The sequence below is a fragment of the Microplitis mediator genome, chromosome 9 (genome assembly GCF_029852145.1).
Source record: "Microplitis mediator isolate UGA2020A chromosome 9, iyMicMedi2.1, whole genome shotgun sequence".
Classification (NCBI taxonomy): domain Eukaryota; kingdom Metazoa; phylum Arthropoda; class Insecta; order Hymenoptera; family Braconidae; genus Microplitis; species Microplitis mediator.
The window spans coordinates 1,594,023-1,611,329 of NC_079977.1; the positions used below are offsets into that span (position 1 = coordinate 1,594,023).

Sequence of the window (17,307 nt, forward strand, 5' to 3'; positions counted from 1 at the left end):
CTCTGACATTTCCAGAGAATTTAACTGGCGATAATTTTATTTTTTTTTACAACACCGAGTGCTGGGTCTATATTTTCTATGGGATTTCTATGGGATTTCTCTGACATTTCCAGAGAATTTAACTGGCGATAATTTTATTTTTTTTTACAACACCGAGTGCTGGGTCTATAATTTCTATGGGATTTCTATGGGATTTCTCTGACATTTCCAGAGAATTTAACTGGCGATAATTTTATTTTTTTTTAAACTCCGAGTGCTGGATCTATAATTTCTATGGGATTTCCATGGGATTTCTCTGGGATTTCCAGAGAATTTACCTGGCGATAATTCTATTTTTCAACTTCCCGCTAAGAAAATGGAAAGTTTTCAAAAACTCGAGAATTTATTGGTTTCGGTCCGATTTTCAAAAACCGAATTTCTATCAGATTTTGACGTTTTGAGGTTCTAGGAAGCTACCCTGATTTCTGTTGGGCATAACTCAACACAATATAAACTTTCTCTGTTCCTTATGGTGTCCTTCATCAGGAGGAACCATGAAAACTCCTCAGAAAAATTTATTTTTTTTTTCAGACCCATATCACGATGAATTGCGATAAATTAACATAAATGAGGATGACACCTTCCATGCATTTTTCCGAAAAGTAGCCTGTAATTTTTCCCTGCTGGGAATAACTCGGCCTAATATCAACGTCATTTGTTCCTGATGTTTTCTTTCGGTACTTCCTCAAACGAATTACCGCATTCACCAAAAATTCTTCCATAAAAATCCAAAATCTATCACTACTCCTAAATCTTCTTACCAAGCGCCGATACATCAGCGTTCTTTCAAAAATTCATAACACATCAGCAGCATGAGTAGTAATTCCATACTCGATTCATCTCAATGTCACATTTCCCACATCTACAGTAATAATTCTCAATTTTACTCTCACACTCTACTGCACTATATCTAAAAACACACACGCTAACCCGTCAAAGGCTACATAATATCATCAGTCATCACATCACGTATTAAGTCACCCCCCCCCCTTCCACCGTTAAGTTGAAACGAGATCGCAATAACTCGAGAAGAAACTGTAGTTTCGTAATCGTCAGTCCTCACATCTCTGTCCGAGCAGTAAATCGGTATCACAAATTCTAAGTTATCATTAATAAATAAAATACTATTACAGTTAATGTGAGACAAATAAATTTAAGTCACATGTGTGTTCATCTACTCGTTAGAAATAAATAGAATTTATTTATTGTTTACTGTCAGAATGTTTTCATTGAAAGTAATTTTTATCGCGATAGTGGCTACGGTATTTTACGCCGAGCCAGCGGACGCGCTAAGAATTCTTGGAATTTTTCCACTTGCCGGCAGAAGTCATTTCATTCCCGCGGCACAATTATTAAAAGGACTCGCTGCCAAAGGACATAAAGTTGACGTCGTCAGTCATTTTCCTCAAAGCAAACCTCTGCCTAATTACACGGACATCAGTTTGAAAGGCACGTTACGAATCGCGACGAATAACATGACTTACAATGACACTAGACAATTCAATTCGTTTTCTATGTATCAGTTTACTTATATGACAGGAGTTGAAGTTTGCGGTTTATTAGGACAGCCGGTTTTTGAAAAACTTTTAAAAACTCCTAAGGGAACCTATGATTTGATTATACTTGAGGTAAACAATATTTTGTTATCTATTTCTCGTCACTAATTATTATGATTGCAGTTGAGAAACTGGTTAACGTGATTATTTTTAAATTTATTCAAATTTAATGATGCTAATTTTGCAGTGTCAGTATGTAATTATTTGAATTTAATAAAAAATTTTTAATGATTTGATAATCAAGTCACTTGTGATTAATGATAAGATAAATTAATCTAATAAAAATGTTTATGCAATACAAAGATAAAAAATTGTAGTGATTGTTCCTAGTATGCTTATGAATTGTCATCCCATAATGTTATGGTAATAATTACTTGGAGCTATGGGATATAAGGTCATAATTTATCGGAAAATTTTCTTTGATGTTGGAACAATTTTTAGTAATTACGGTAATAATTATTATGTCACGTGGTAATTATTACAGTTATTTTATGGTAATAATTACAATAGTATTGTGGTGATAATTATTAAGGTATCATAGTAATTATTACTATAAAATTATTGTAACTATTACCGTGATTTAATGGTAATCATTACTGTTAAATTATTGTAATAATCACTATTATTTTATAGTAACCATTACCATATTCGTATAGTAAAAATTACTATGATACTATTGTAGTAATTACCATAACATCGCGGTAATTATTGCTATAAAATTATTGTAATAATTACCATGATATAATGGTCATAATTACTGATAAATTATTGTAATAATCACCATCATTTTATAGTAACCACTACCACATTAGTATAGTAAAAATTACTATGATACTATTGTAATAATCACCGTGACATCACAGTAACTATCACTATGAAATTATTGTAATAATCACAATGGTATAATGGTAATAATTAGGGGAGGGTGGGGCAGAGCGGCCCCCCTGAAATTTTGACCAAAAAAAAAATTTTTTTTTTTTCGACTAATTACTATAAATCCGATATGTTTGCGCATTTTTACCCCTACGCATGACATTTGGGGCAAAATGGACAAGCCCAAAATTTTGAAAAAGTGATTTTTTCATATTTTTATCGTCAAATTAAAAAAAAATTATTATAATTCCACATTTCTAGCCCTACGCATAACACCTGGGGCAAAATGGACCAGCCGAAACTTCCGAAAAAATTATTTTTTCATATTTTTCGGCCGTTTCTCTATGTAAGAGGCAAATTTGGTCACTAAAAATTTATAAAAATAAAATTTTTTTTTAGTTGATAAATTTTTGAAATAAAGTAAAACTATAGAATTGTTTTTTTTTTATTAAATAACAGTAAGTAATTAAGGTAATCGAGAGTGAACGATTTATTACATCTTAAAAAATTTTTTTCGAGTAATATAAAACCAAAAAAAAATAGTTGTCAAGAGAAAGAAATACATTCTTAATGATGAAAACAATTTAAAAAAAAAAAAAACGAAAAAAATATTTTTTTATCACTTTTTGAAGGGGGGCCGCTCTGCCCCACAAAAAAAAAAAAAATTTTTTCAGAATTTTGGCAAAATGTCCATAAATTTGTTCGAAATAGGACAAAAGTAAAGTGATCTTATGGTTGAAAGCCACAAAAAATAATTATTGGCTTAGGGGGGCCGCTCTGCCCCACCCTCCCCTACTGTTGAATTATTGTAATAATCACCATCATTTTATAGTAACTACTACCATATTAGTATAGTAAAAATTACTATGATACTATTGCAATAATTATCATGAAATCGCGGTAATTATTACTATAAAACTATTGTAGTAATTACAATGATTTTATAGTAATCATTTCCGCAATATTATGGTAATAAATACTATAAGGTTATAATAATAACTACTATGAGATTATTGTAATCATTATCATAGTATTAAGGGAACAGTTACCACAACAGTATGGTAACGATTACTATCGAATTTTGGTAATAATTACCATGATTCCACAGTAACTTCTATAGTAATACACTAGTATAGTAAAAATAACTATGATATTATTGTAATAATTACCATGACATCCCGGTAACTATTACTATAAAATTATTGTAGTACTTGTAATGAGTTTATTGTGATCACTACTATAATATAATGGTAATAATTACTGTTAAATTATTTTAATAATAACCATGTTTTTATAGTAATCATTACCATACTAGTGTCGTAAAAATGACTATGATGTTATGGTAATAATTACTATGACATCGCGATAAGTATTACTAAAAAATCATTGTAATAATTACAATGGTTTTTTAGTAATAATTACCATGCAATCACAGTAATTGTTACTATAGTAAAATAATTACAGGAATTATTACCATAATTTTATAGGAACTATTCCGATATCGTGGGTATGAAACCCATGTCAACAAAAATAATGGGAACCATTCCCATAATATATTGTAATTTTTACCGTAAATTTTAAAATTTTTTTAGTTATTTGCCGCGAATTGTTACATTCCATTCGGTCAACATCTCGGAGCTCCGGTAGTCGCGATGGTTGTGTCGAAAATGCACGATTGGCTGTACGGACCATTCGGTGTGCCCTTTAACACAGCATATACGCCAAGTTTGTTCTCAAGCTTCGACCAGCGTATGACATTTCTACAACGACTTCAAAATACCGCAGTATCGTCAATAATCGTGGCTCAAATAAATTACTACATGGAAAATCAGAAGATTTTTGTCGAAAAGTACTTTAATCGCAAGGTCGCGAGCATCATGGATTTATATGACGAAGTATCAATCGTACTTCTCAATTCACATCACAGCCTCTATGACATAATACCCACACCGCCGGCGGTAATTGAAGTCGGTGGCCTTCATGTTCATGATGATCAGCAAGAATTATCTCCCGTCAGTAAATTTTTTAAATGAATAATTTTTAATAAAAATATATATATTTTTTTTTAATTTATTTAGGAGATTAAAAAATGGCTTGATGAAAGTAAAGATGGCTGCGTTTATTTCACATTTGGGTCAATGGTTAGAATAGAAACATATCCAGCAGCAACACTTGAAATTTTTTACGAAATGTTCAAGAAAATTGCACCAGTCCGAGTATTATTAAAGATAACAGATCCTAAATTACTACCCCCAGGATTACCTAAAAACGTCATGATATCGCCTTGGTTACCACAAGTCGCTATTTTAAGTGAGTTTTAAATTCAATCAAGTGGATATTTTCTGTGTGAATTTTTGAAAAATTTATAGATGACCCACTGCACGGAAAAAAATGAACTATATAAATTGAGAATGACGAGTAATATAAAGATAAAGTGATCAGTAAATACCATCATTCTAAATAGTAATTTTTCCATTTATAATTAAAACGGAAATAATTACAGGATAAATATGAAAATTTATTGTCTATGCAAGAAAAATTACTATTTGAACTTTAAAAATCGTAACTGTTACTTAAAAAATAGACGACACGTATTATAAAATTTACTATTTGAATGTTAAAATTCCCCATATTGACAACCGGGTTCCGGGTTATAATTTTAAATAGTAATTTTTAAAGTTTATTTTTTTCCGTGTGATAATTGATAAATGATTGAAAAAAAAGATATTTGTTATGTAATTTACAGAGCACAAGAATACGAAGGCCTTTATAACTCACGGAGGATTAATGGGAACACAGGAATCGCTGGCTTATGGAGTTCCGATGGTCGGTTTGCCGATTTTCGGGGACCAGTATACGAACTTGCAGGTTTATGAAAAACGTAAAATTGCAGTTGTATTGAAGCATGAGGATATAACTGCAGAATCATTGACCAAAGCTGTTACTACTGTTCTCAATGATCCGAATTATAGGTTCGGAAAAATTACTATTCGAAAATTTGTCGGCTTAAAATATTTTAAGAACCCGCTCCAAAATTCAGCCGAAAAAAATTTTCTAAAGGTCGCCTACAAATTTGAAAATTTAAAAAACGATGGAAATTTGGTAGTGATTTTTGATTTTTTTTTTTCCAAAAGACAGCACTCGGAAATGTTCAAAATTTTTGGCTGAAATTGTCAGCATAGTCATGATTTTGCGAACTATTGTTGCCACGAGGAAGAAAAATTTTGAAACAAAAAAATCAAAATTTCAGTTATTTTTGGAATTTCCAAAATTTGTGAGCGATCTTTTGAAAATCTTTTATCGAGCTGATTTTTGACGGTTTTTTTGACGATCCCAAAGTTAGCAAACAATTAAAAATTTTTGACTTTGATTTTGAACAATTAAATTTTAAGAAAAAAAAAAACTAAAAAAATGCACATGTAGAAAATTTAAAAGACTACTCGTGCAATTTTTTTAAATATTTTTTTTTTATAATTTACCATTTTTTTTTAAATCCAAAAATTATTAGACGCCTGCTAACTTCAGTATCATGTTTTTTTGGGCTACTCAAATATCTACCCCTATATTAGGTCTAAATATTGAACTCATATTTAAATTATTTATTTTTCAGAGATAATATAAAACGACTGTCAAAATTATTCCTCGATCGACCGATGAGCGCAATGGACACGGCTATTTTCTGGGTCGAATACACCGCGAGAAATGGAAATATCTTACAATCACCGGCGACCAAACTGTCATGGTGGCAGTATTATTTGATCGATGTATATGGATTCATATTGTTGTGTATAGCTGCTGTTCTATATATCACGAAGTGCCTCATAAAGTTCCTATACAGATTAATTTGTTCAAGAAAATCATCGCAGAACAAGACACCGGTCGCGAAATCCAAAAAAAATAAATAAACGCTCGCTGTTGATGAGATTCAAAAAAAAATTATCGAAGTAAACCACCGGAAATTACTCTACTCAATGTAAAAAAAAAATACCATTGTACAGAAAATTTGTAGATAAGAATAATATAGAAAATTTTTTAAACACCGAATTCAAATTTTTACGATCTCTAAAAAAAAATTTGTATGTTTGTAATTAATTAATAATCGCGGCACGCAATTAATAAGCTCATAAATATTATAATTAGTGCACTAGCTAGCAAATTTAAACTAAATATCGGTAGTAAAATATTAGATTTTTTGTTAATTTGCTTGTACCGATTTTTGAAATTAATAAAAATTTTTTACTCATCGATATTGACTAGTTCAATATATTTACCAGTGACCGTTTTGCCCTGGGACACGAAATTCAATCACGCGCATTCAGCAAACAAGAAGTAAATTACAGCAAAGTAATAATAGATCGCACACTAATTAGCGATATTGTATATTGGAACCGATAGATTGGTAGTAATTAATTCCCAATCGCGTTGTATTTCGTTGCGCGGAACAAATTAATGAATTCCGGAGAATAAACATATTTGGAAATTAACTTAATCTGCTTTAATCAAATTCACGTTTATGAGCATATTCAGTGTAATAATTAAATCTTTTGTTTAATTACTTATTTGCTCTGCATCAATCGATTTAAATTGAATAGCGGCGGGAAGGGGGGGGAGTAAAGCGCGAAGTAAAACAGACTTTGTAAATTTTTTGAATTTAAATTGCGAAGCGCGAAAATAAACCGACAATTTATATTTTTTAAAAGAATATAAAACTTGGGGGGGGGAGCTCAAAATTTCAATTCAAAAAATTGGATAAAAAAACTAAAATTTCGTATTTTGCTTTTTTCAAATTTTTCCCGCGCTTTGACTTAAAAAAATTATGGGGGTAATTTTGCCTTCAGTATTTTTCAAAAATTCAAAAATAAAAAAATTTATGGAAAACTAAATTTTCTATGAAAATGAAAATATCTTTGGCATGGAATTTTTTTACTGCTAGAATTTTTTTAAAAGACAGCAATCGGACGATAAATCCTCGAACGATTTAAAGGGAAATTTTGCCCTCAATATTTTTCAAAAATTCAAAATTGAAAAAAAATTTATGGAAAACTAAATTTTCTATGAAAATAAAAAACATCTTTGACATGGAATTTTTTTACTCCTAGTATTTTTTTAAAAGACAGCAATCGGACGATAAATCCTCGAACGATTTAAAGGAAAATTTTGCCCTCAATATTTTTCAAAAATTCAAAATTGAAAAAAAATTTATGGAAAACTAAATTTTCTATGAAAATGAAAAATATCTTTGGCATGGAATTTTTTTACTCCTAGTATTTTTTTAAAAGACAGCAATCGGACGATAAATCCTCGAACGACTTAAAGGAAAATTTTTTTGGACTTACCCGGAAGTGATGTTGCGTTAGTATTAAGTATCCTTAAACATTCTTGAAGTCTTCTAAAACTCTCATCTTCATCCAGTCCAAAGGTCGTAGTCGAATTGACAGGCATCTTAAACAAAAAATTTTTTTTATCAGTTTCACGGCCGGTATCATTATTCACTGTCGCTCTTTTTCTTAAAACCAAATTATAATTGTTGATAATTAAATCAATTATCCTCTGCAATATAAAAAAAAAAGTTTGCGCTTAAAATAATTAATGCTGCTGAGAAAATCCGGTTATTTATAGAACTGTTTTAATGGGGACTTTGTGATGTAAGCCGCGATTATAATTGAAAGCGCGAAATTCAATTGGCCTTTCTTATTCTACACAGAACACACAGTAAATATATAAGTGATGAAGCTATTTGTTATATATGAGGATATATATGAGGCTGAATAAACTTCTATCAAACTGCGCAAGGTATTTTGCGTTGTTACTTAATCTCGTAAAGTTTTCATTGTAATCGCCCACTAGAGAGTTTATTCATTCAACTTAAATTATATATATATGTATATATAACAGTCGGATTAATATAATTTCAATAGATTTGAATAATTACATAAAAATTTATGCTAATTACACTTTTATTATCGGATTAATTTTATTTTAAATTTTAATTGAATTATAAATTGAAATTTTGTATTTGATAGATCGCGGATTTATAACGAAAATTATTACTGAAAAGCTTCGATGAATTTTTGGAAAATGAAAACTCTAGTGAATTGACGTTTATTTAATTTTAGAAAATTTTTATTACTGTCATTAGAAAGGACAAGATTTTTGACAACTTCGAAATGAATGGTTCAAATGTTTAATATTACGGCGAAAATATTGGTCCTATAAAAAAACTTTTCAAACAAAAGTTGTAGGAAATTTTATTTTCTAGAGAAAATGTCTCCTATAATTTTTTTATACGACCAATATTTTCACTGCTATTCAAAAATTAAGATGCATAATGAATGATTCAAAATTTTGTTAATTATGAAAATCTTAATTTTGAAATTACGGTAAAAATATTGGTCCTAAGAAAAAGTTACATGAGACATTTTTTTTACAAAATTAAATTTTGAACAACTTTTATTTCGAAAATTTTTTTATACGACTAATATTTTCACTGCAATTCAAAAATTAAGATTCATAATGAATGATTCAAAATTTGATTAATTATGAAAATCTTAATTTTAAAATTATGGTAAAAATATTGGTCGTATAAAAAAATCATAAGAGACATTTTCACTAGAAAATGAAATTTTCTATAACTTTTATTTGAAGAAATTTTTTATTCGGCCTATATTTTCACTGCTATTCAAAAATTAAGATTCATAATGAATGATTCAAAATTTGATTAATTATGAAAATCTTAATTTTGAAATTACGGCTTTCTTATTAGTCCTAAAAAAAAATTATAGGAGACATTTTTTTTAGAAAATTGAATTTCCTACAACTTTTGTTTAAAAAATTTTTTAGAAAGACCAATATTTTCTCCGTAATATAGAAAATTTCGCTCAACTAATTATTAATTATTTTTCAATTAACTCAAAAATCCTGGCCCTAGTCATTACTAACTTTTGAAACTTCATTACTTGTAATAAATTTAAATGGCAATGAAAAAAAATTTATAATCAATGGCTGAAAATTTTTTAACTGCGAACGTCTTATATTTAATTATACTAAATAATTGTAGACAAATAATAGTAAGTGAAATAAAAAAATTACCGTATTATCTATTTAACTGCTTTTTATTTATTGAAATATTCAGAAAAGTTGTGACAGCTGTAACAAAAAAACATAAATAATAAATAAATTTAAAAAAGATTTCTAAAGCGTGAGGTGTGCAATAAATTACTGTGCACACAAACATATAAGATTTATAAAAGTTCATTTGATGGATTGATTCAGCCGGAACCGATTGGACGAGTCATTGATAAAAAATTAACTCTCTGACTTTAAAAGTTTAATTTGATTTATTTGAACAATTAATTTTTTATGAATAATGAATTATTTTTCCAAGGATCCGACGAATGTCAAGAGCAAAAGGATTTTCAATATAAATATATAAAGTCATATATTTTAAGGCTTTTATACGTCTCAGAGTCCCTGGGGTAAAATGGGTCGTACTTTTTTTATGTCCAGGTGCAGCATCGACATCAGACAAATTTTGATTTTTTCATAAATTCCCCCCTCTCCTACTTCTAATTAAATTTTTTTCTTAAAGAAAACAAAATTCTATACATAGTAAAAAAAATCGTATCATAAAATATGTATATATATATATTTATATATATATGTCTATTAAGTGTTAATAATTTAACGAACAATACACAATGAAACATAACTTGTTTAGTTTATGGTATATATATTACATATATATTTTAATAACACTTGCGCTACTGTGCCACATGTGTTCTACTTTAAATAATAATTCATCTGATATAATACGGCGACCGGTAGTGTCAAGAAAATATATAATACAAGCAAGAGTTAACTTATATATCAACAAATTCAAAGCAATTGGCTCAGCCCATAACTTATTGAGTACATATAATAATATTTAAACGAAATTATGTATATATATATGTATGTATGTTTTAGTTATTACCTTAGCTAACTGTGTGTACTCACACCCAAACTAAGGAGGGGAATTATAAATAAATTCCGTGGAGGAAGAATTTTAAAAACAAACAGACGTAAATTACTTTATTGCCAGAGTAATTACTTAATCCGAAGATTATTAGACCAATGCGTTAATAAATCCAGGAGATTAAACTCGTAAAGTTTTTTTTTAATACGGGTTTGATAGTTTGCAATAACGCGTGGGTTAAATGCGTGGGCGGAAATGGAAATGATGAATTTTTGTGTACAAAATATTTTTTAAATAAGATGACGTTTTTAGTTCGACTTTGGTTAGTTTCTGAAACTCAAGGATCGGGAGAGTAAATCAGGGGGGAAAGACCGCGAAATAACGAACCAGGTCGTAAACTAAAAGTATTCTCTCTAAACATGAATTAGTGGAAATTTCATTAATTACGTTAGTGAAGCAGTATTCACTTCATAATCAGTGGGTTTAAATAACAAATTAGTGAATTCTCACTAAAAAATTTAGTACTATAATTTTCACTAGCAAATTAGTGATTTTCACTACTAAACTAGCGATATTTTCATAATTTCTACAAGTGAAACTGTTATTCACTTCTTAATTTATGAACTTCACAATTTCACTAGTAACTTTAACTAGCAAATAATTAAATATTTTACTAGATATAAATATAATTGATAATTATGGTGCTATTTTTAAAAATTTTAATAAAAAACTTTCAAAATAAAAAAAAATAGAAGTACAGAACAATAATATATTTATATGAAGAGTACGTCAATCATAACATCACGGATTTTTTATTTCTTCATCAGTTATTGTTTGGTACCATAACGAATATACTATTTACACTCACGCGATCACATGCGTAGGTCAGCGCAGTGGATAGCATCAAAGACTTTGAATCGGAAGGATGCAGGTTCGAGCCCAGCAGTCACCGGGATTTTTTCATCAATCAAAATCATGTATACTTCCTCTAAGTAATGATTCTAATACATTAATCACATTTCGGATCTAATTACAAGTGTCTTATATTTTTTTTCGCAATATAATATTTTTTTTCACCAATGAAATCAGTGGATTCCCATATTCACTTTTTAATTTAGTGGATTCTCATATTCACTTATCAGATCAGTGAATTCTAATATTCACTTATCAGATCAGTGAATTCTAATATTCACATATTCATTTAGTGAATATTCACTAATTTTGTGTGGTACGATTGTAGCATTGATAATTAGTGAATATTCACTTAAAATTAGTGAAAAATCACTAATTCATATTTAGAGAGTTCGCTCCTTTTTTTATTTGCCATGGAATTTTAGAAAAAAAAAGGGTAAAACAAAAAACATATTTTTTGAATCTTATACTCGTTAAAAAAAGGCGTGTCGTAGAAATATGAAAATAAAGGCAATATATTTTCTTGGCGTTAAAATTGGCGTGAGAATTTATGAAATAAACATACCGACCCTTGAATTACATTAACTCGAACTTTATGACTTGTTTTCGGTTATATATACCTTCGTAATACTATTCATGTCGAGTCAGTAACACGTTTTGCCAAATTAATCTCCCGACTTTTCTACAGGAAAATAAAAATATAAAATTTCCCTGCCTATTAAAATTCGCATGTTTCAAATAAATTATAGCTGCTTAATTTTTTCCTCTTTGTGATTTATATCAGGACATAAATTCCTGAGGGAAGAAATTGTCACCCTAATATATAATTGGGGTGTGCAAAGAATGTTAACTTACGAATTATTCGTGTCCAATTGAATAATTCAATTTTTCTGATCATTCGAATTTTCGCAAACTATTGCAAAGTTTTTTTTTTTTCATTTTCGAAAGTGAGACCAAAATTTTACGTTAGAAATTTAAACCAAATATTCCATTTTAATCGAATGCGGAAATTTACGAATTGAAATTTTTTCAATTATTAGAAAATTTTGACACTAGCCGCACCCTCATAAATGTATTAAATAAAGTAATGAAAGTCTTGTATATAAATAAAAAAAACTTTCGTTTTTTTTAATTTTCAATTTTCTAAGCGAGAAGCTAAAAAAAATATTTAAAAAGTATTACACTGAGTGTGAACACATAACTAGTGGGTATAGGTCGACAGGTAGTTGTATAGTAGCAAATAACACGTTATCCATGTCAAAAGAAACATGACATGTATGATTTATTGGATAGCTTCGTTGACTTCTCACCTTTTTCATTTTTTCACAAGCATGCATACGTCTGTACATACAAAATACCTTGGAAAATATCATGGACTGTTCAACAATAAGCAGATTCGCATAAACATACATATTTATTATATATACAAATCGCCGTTGTCAGTAGAAAATCGTCTAACTCCTTTTTTTTAAATTACACATGAGATTCAAATGGAAAAAGAACTGAACAGGCATAATCTGGCCGAAATTACGACGGAATCATAGAATTTTAATGGAAACGTCCGAAATTACGCCGAAGCCACACAACATTTCTGGAAAAGCCCGAAATCACGCCAAAATCACAGAATTTTTTTGGAAAAACGCGAAATTACGCCGAAATCATAGAATTTTTATGGAAAAACCCGAAATTACGCCGAAATTACACAACATTTCTGGAAAAGCCCGAAATCACGCCAAAATCACAGAATTTTTTTGGAAAAACGCAAAATTGGGCCGAAATCATAGAATTTTTATGGAAAAACCCGAAATTACGACGAAATTACACAACATTTCTGGAAAAGCCCGAAATTACGCCAAAATTACAGAATTTTTTGTGGAAAAACGCGAAATTACGCCGAAATCATAGAATTTTTCTGAAAAAACGCGAAATTATGCCGAAACCATGGAATTTTTTTAGAAGTGGCCGAAATTACGCCGAAATCACAAAGTTTTTGTGGAAAAACGCGAAACTGCTCCAAAATCATAGAATTTTTCTGAAAAAACGCGAAATTATGCCGAAACAATGGAATTTTATTAGAAGTGGCCGAAATTACGCCGAAATCGAAAATTGTTATGGGAAAACCTGAAATTTTGCCAAAACCATGGAATTTGTTTAGAAATGGCTGAAATTACGCCGAAATCACAGAATATTTTAGAAATGGCCGAAATTATTCCGAAATCACAGAATTTTTTTGAAAAAGACTGAAAACATTCTAATTTTTTAAAAATAAAATTATAGAACAGAAAATTCTTAAGTTTTCAGCCATTTTTCGACCTTGTGTTCATTATACCTGAAGTATCTGTCAATCACAACATTTTTCAGCCGAAAAAAATTTTTTTTTATAGTTCAGGCCTGAAATTTTTTATTCATATACATATGGTATAAAAACGGACAGTTTTTCATACCATATTCTATCTGTACCGCGTGCAAGGTACGAAGTCTACCAGCCTACAAATAAATAGCAATTGCCAGACATTGAATTTCCTGACGGCTGAAATATGACAGCTCTTGGCTGTAGACAGATTTGTTTACAGTATTCTTTCAATGAATAATTTCTAAAAAACTTATTTACCGATTTCGCTTAAATTATCATAAGCCACAAGAAAATGTATTTATTCATAAGCCTTTTTTGTTATTGAAAAAAAAGCCCGATATTGTTATTCATGAATAAGAGAAGAGAAAAAAGGGATAGAAAAAAAATCCAATGGCTTATCGTAGATGGCGTGCAATGTCAAAGACGAATTGCGGGAGATCCCGTCGTTTATTTTTTTTACGACAAACCATTTGCGATAGTGGCACACAGAATTTCTTCAATGTTTCCGTACCTTTTTTCAGCCCTTTTTAGTATAAACTATTTCTTAAAAATACCTTACATTCATATAAAGATTTTTTTATGGATTTTACGGGCATAAAATGCCTATTTGTGTTATTTATTGACTATGATAAACCTGAATAATATTAAATACATTATTTTCGGATGTTGTAAAAAATTTATATGCATAAGTATCACATAAAATTTTTTTTTTTACTCCCACAAAAATATGATCAAAAAAAAAATATTTTGATTGAATTTAAATGAAATTCAATTAAAGTTTAGTAGAAAAAAAATTTCAAATCTGGTTTAAGGGGGATAGCCACTGTGAGGATCGAAAAAATAGGTGATTTTCGGGAATTTTTTTGACTGGAATAATAAAGGAATTTGGGGATCGGATTTTTTTTGTTTTCTTAAGTATACATTGAAGATAATTCTCCTAAATTTTCATTAAAAAATATCATGTTGTTACAAAGTTATAAGCATTTTTGTGGAGCAACAAAAAAATTTCCCCCACCACGGTGTCATCTCTAACTCAAAAACGGATTATCAGAAACAAAAAAACCAAACGGCATTGTAATCTGTATGCATTTGGTTATCGTTGCACGTAAGGGATTTTGAAAATTTGGATTTGAAAAAAAATGGCGACATATTAAAAATTTTTTCGTTATTTTTTCTCATTTTTTTGGATTCAACCAGCCCTAAAAAATCTTTAAAATCAAAATTTTCAAAATCCCCTACGTGCAACTTTAGCTACTGAATAGACGAATACGGCAAAAAAAAAAGTTGCGAATCGGTTGATATTTATGCAAATTACAGATGCCACCAGTTCAAAAAAAGTAGTTTCGAGAAAAATGCGTTTAAAATTTTTAGTCGATGCAGCGGTCAGTTGACGCGCTGTCACAAAAATGACTATAGCTTGAAAAATATTCGGAATTTTCATATAAAACTCTAGATACATATTTTTGAACATATACAGTGTATATTATACACTTTGATTTAATAAAAAAAAAAAAAAATTTTTTTTTGAAATTTCAGTGGCTATTCCCCTTAATAAAATATGTAAGAAAGTTTTTAATTTTTTTTTTTAAATTAAAACACTAAGTCGCTTATAAGTATAAGAAGACATTTCACGTAAAGTTTAAAGGCAGAAGTGTTTAATTTAACGCTTAAGTTAATTTGGAATGATAATATCGTCAAGTGATGAAAGTAAAGTTAACTTTTTAGGGAAACCCTACCGTTGAATAGTAATATAGTCAAGCAATAGTGACGGGTAACCAAATAGTGAGAAGCAATATTGAGTGAAATGAGGTTATATTAGTATAAAGTCTTATTCAAACTAAACTCTCCCTTCCCTTTACTTTCACGAGCTCTCGCAAAGTGCTTGAAAATTAGATGCAAAGTTCAAGAACGTGTACTTTATCGCTAAGTGCTTGTTACCACGTGTCTACAAACCAATCGCTTGTTTGTGACACAATATTTATATATATTTTTTATGTAACTTTATTAAGATGATCCTTAAATAATGACATTGAAGTTTGCCGGTGTCTAATAAATTTTTTGATTTTTTTAAAAACGATGAATTTAAAAAAAAAAAAAGTATTTTGAAAAATTACACCTGTGGATTTTTAAATTCTCTACATGTGCATTTTTTTAGTTTTTTTTTTTTGTAATGGATTTGTTGTAAAATAAATCTGAAAATTTCTAATAGTCTTCTAACTTCAGGATCATTTTTCAATAAATTCATAAAAAATTTTTATGCGAATCAATTTTTTTTTGTGATCAAAAATGAATTTTTTTGAATTCTTGGACACAAAAAAAAAGGATTTCTTGGCGCAAAAAATTATTACTCGCCCAAGAAAATTTCTACTTGCCCAAGAAATTTACGATCCTGCAGTTAGCAGACAATTAAAAATTTTTGGATTTTTTTTGAACAATTAAATTTGAAGAAAAAAAAAAACTAAAAATATACACATGTAGAAAATTTAAAAGACTACAAGTGCATTTTTTTAAATATTTTTTTTTCTCATAATTTATCGTTTTTTAAAAAATCAAAAAATTATTAGACGTCGGTTAATTTCAGTATCATAGAAATTTTTGGAATATAAATAGAAACCAAAAATTCTTTGAGACAAGAAAAAAAAATTTTGCGCCAAGAAATTTTCCATGATCCTGAAATTACCATGAGTATGAATGCAGCAGACATCAGACAAATTCAAAATTATAAATAAATACAGCAAATAATTAAAAAACCAAAATTTTTAAAAAATGCGCATTTAAAAAATTTGAAAATTAATGAGTGTATTTTTTTTTAATATTTTTTTTCTCATAATTGATCGTTTTTTTTTTAAATTAAAAAATTATTAGACGTCGGCTAATTTCAGTATCACAGAAATTTTTGGAATATAAATAGAAACCAAAAATTTTTTGAGACGAGAAAAAAAAATTTTGCGCTAAGAAATTTTCCATGATTCTAAAATTAACATGAGTATGAATGTAGCAGACATCAGACAAATTTAAAATTATAAATAAATACAGTAAATAATTCAAAATTTTTTAAAAATGCGCATTCAAAAAATTTGAAAATTAATGAGTGTATTTTTTAAAATTATTTACTCCATTAATTAATAATTTTAAATTCGTCGTCTGTTACATTCACACGCATAAATTAACAGACAATCAAAAATTTTCCGATTTTTTTTTTCAACAGATCAATTAGAAAATTCAAAAAACTAAAAAAATGCACATGTAGAGAATTAAAAAAACTGTAGGTGCATTTTTTTCAAATATTTTTTTTTTACAATTAATCGTATTGAAAAATAATTCAAAAATTATCAGATTAATATTTTTCCGTAATTTATTTTTTTTATCTTTGACAATAAAATGGGAGTAAATTTTTTTTTACTATCGTCATTGTAAAATATATTGGCCGTATCTAAATTATCGCGTCATCTTGAACACATTTTTATACTCAATCGAAATGCAAATGCAGCTCACAGTCGTAATTCCGATGAATATTTATATAAACTGAGAGTATAGTCTATTATTATCATCTGCACCAACCATAACATAAACGCGTCATGACGTCTATCATATTTTTTTATTATTTCATTGTCAATTTA

At 28.8% G+C, this 17,307-nt stretch overlaps 2 protein-coding genes across 6 annotated transcripts in view; one reads left to right on the top strand and one right to left on the bottom strand.

Moving 5' to 3' along the window:
• The window catches only part of LOC130675136 (calcitonin gene-related peptide type 1 receptor-like), a 222,135-nt gene that overhangs the window by 182,681 nt on the left and 22,147 nt on the right, over positions 1–17,307 (bottom strand). For 3 of the 5 annotated variants that reach the window (XM_057480638.1, XM_057480639.1, XM_057480642.1), the window contains exon 3: positions 7,805–7,910. In XM_057480638.1, coding sequence (XP_057336621.1) covers positions 7,805–7,910 — 106 coding nt within the window. Of the gene's footprint in view, positions 1–7,804; positions 7,911–9,557; positions 9,615–17,307 lie in introns of all 5 variants that reach the window. The other 2 variants (XM_057480641.1, XM_057480640.1) reach the window with 1 other exon arrangement.
• On the top strand, positions 1,079–6,715 carry LOC130675134 (UDP-glucosyltransferase 2-like). The gene is made up of 5 exons (XM_057480635.1): positions 1,079–1,667; positions 4,061–4,480; positions 4,547–4,778; positions 5,215–5,440; positions 6,079–6,715. Exons 1-5 carry the CDS (start codon positions 1,260–1,262, stop codon positions 6,371–6,373), a joined length of 1,581 nt encoding a protein of 526 aa, XP_057336618.1. The 5' UTR covers positions 1,079–1,259; the 3' UTR covers positions 6,374–6,715.

Excerpts from the sequence above, each read along its gene's own strand:
- LOC130675134 (XM_057480635.1), top strand. The coding sequence starts at position 1,260 with ATGTTTTCATTGAAAGTAATTTTTATCGCGATAGTGGCTACGGTATTT. Across the intron at positions 1,668-4,060 it reads ATGATTTGATTATACTTGAG|TTATTTGCCGCGAATTGTTA; the intron begins GTAAACAATATT and ends AAATTTTTTTAG. Across the intron at positions 4,779-5,214 it reads ACCACAAGTCGCTATTTTAA|AGCACAAGAATACGAAGGCC; the intron begins GTGAGTTTTAAA and ends TGTAATTTACAG.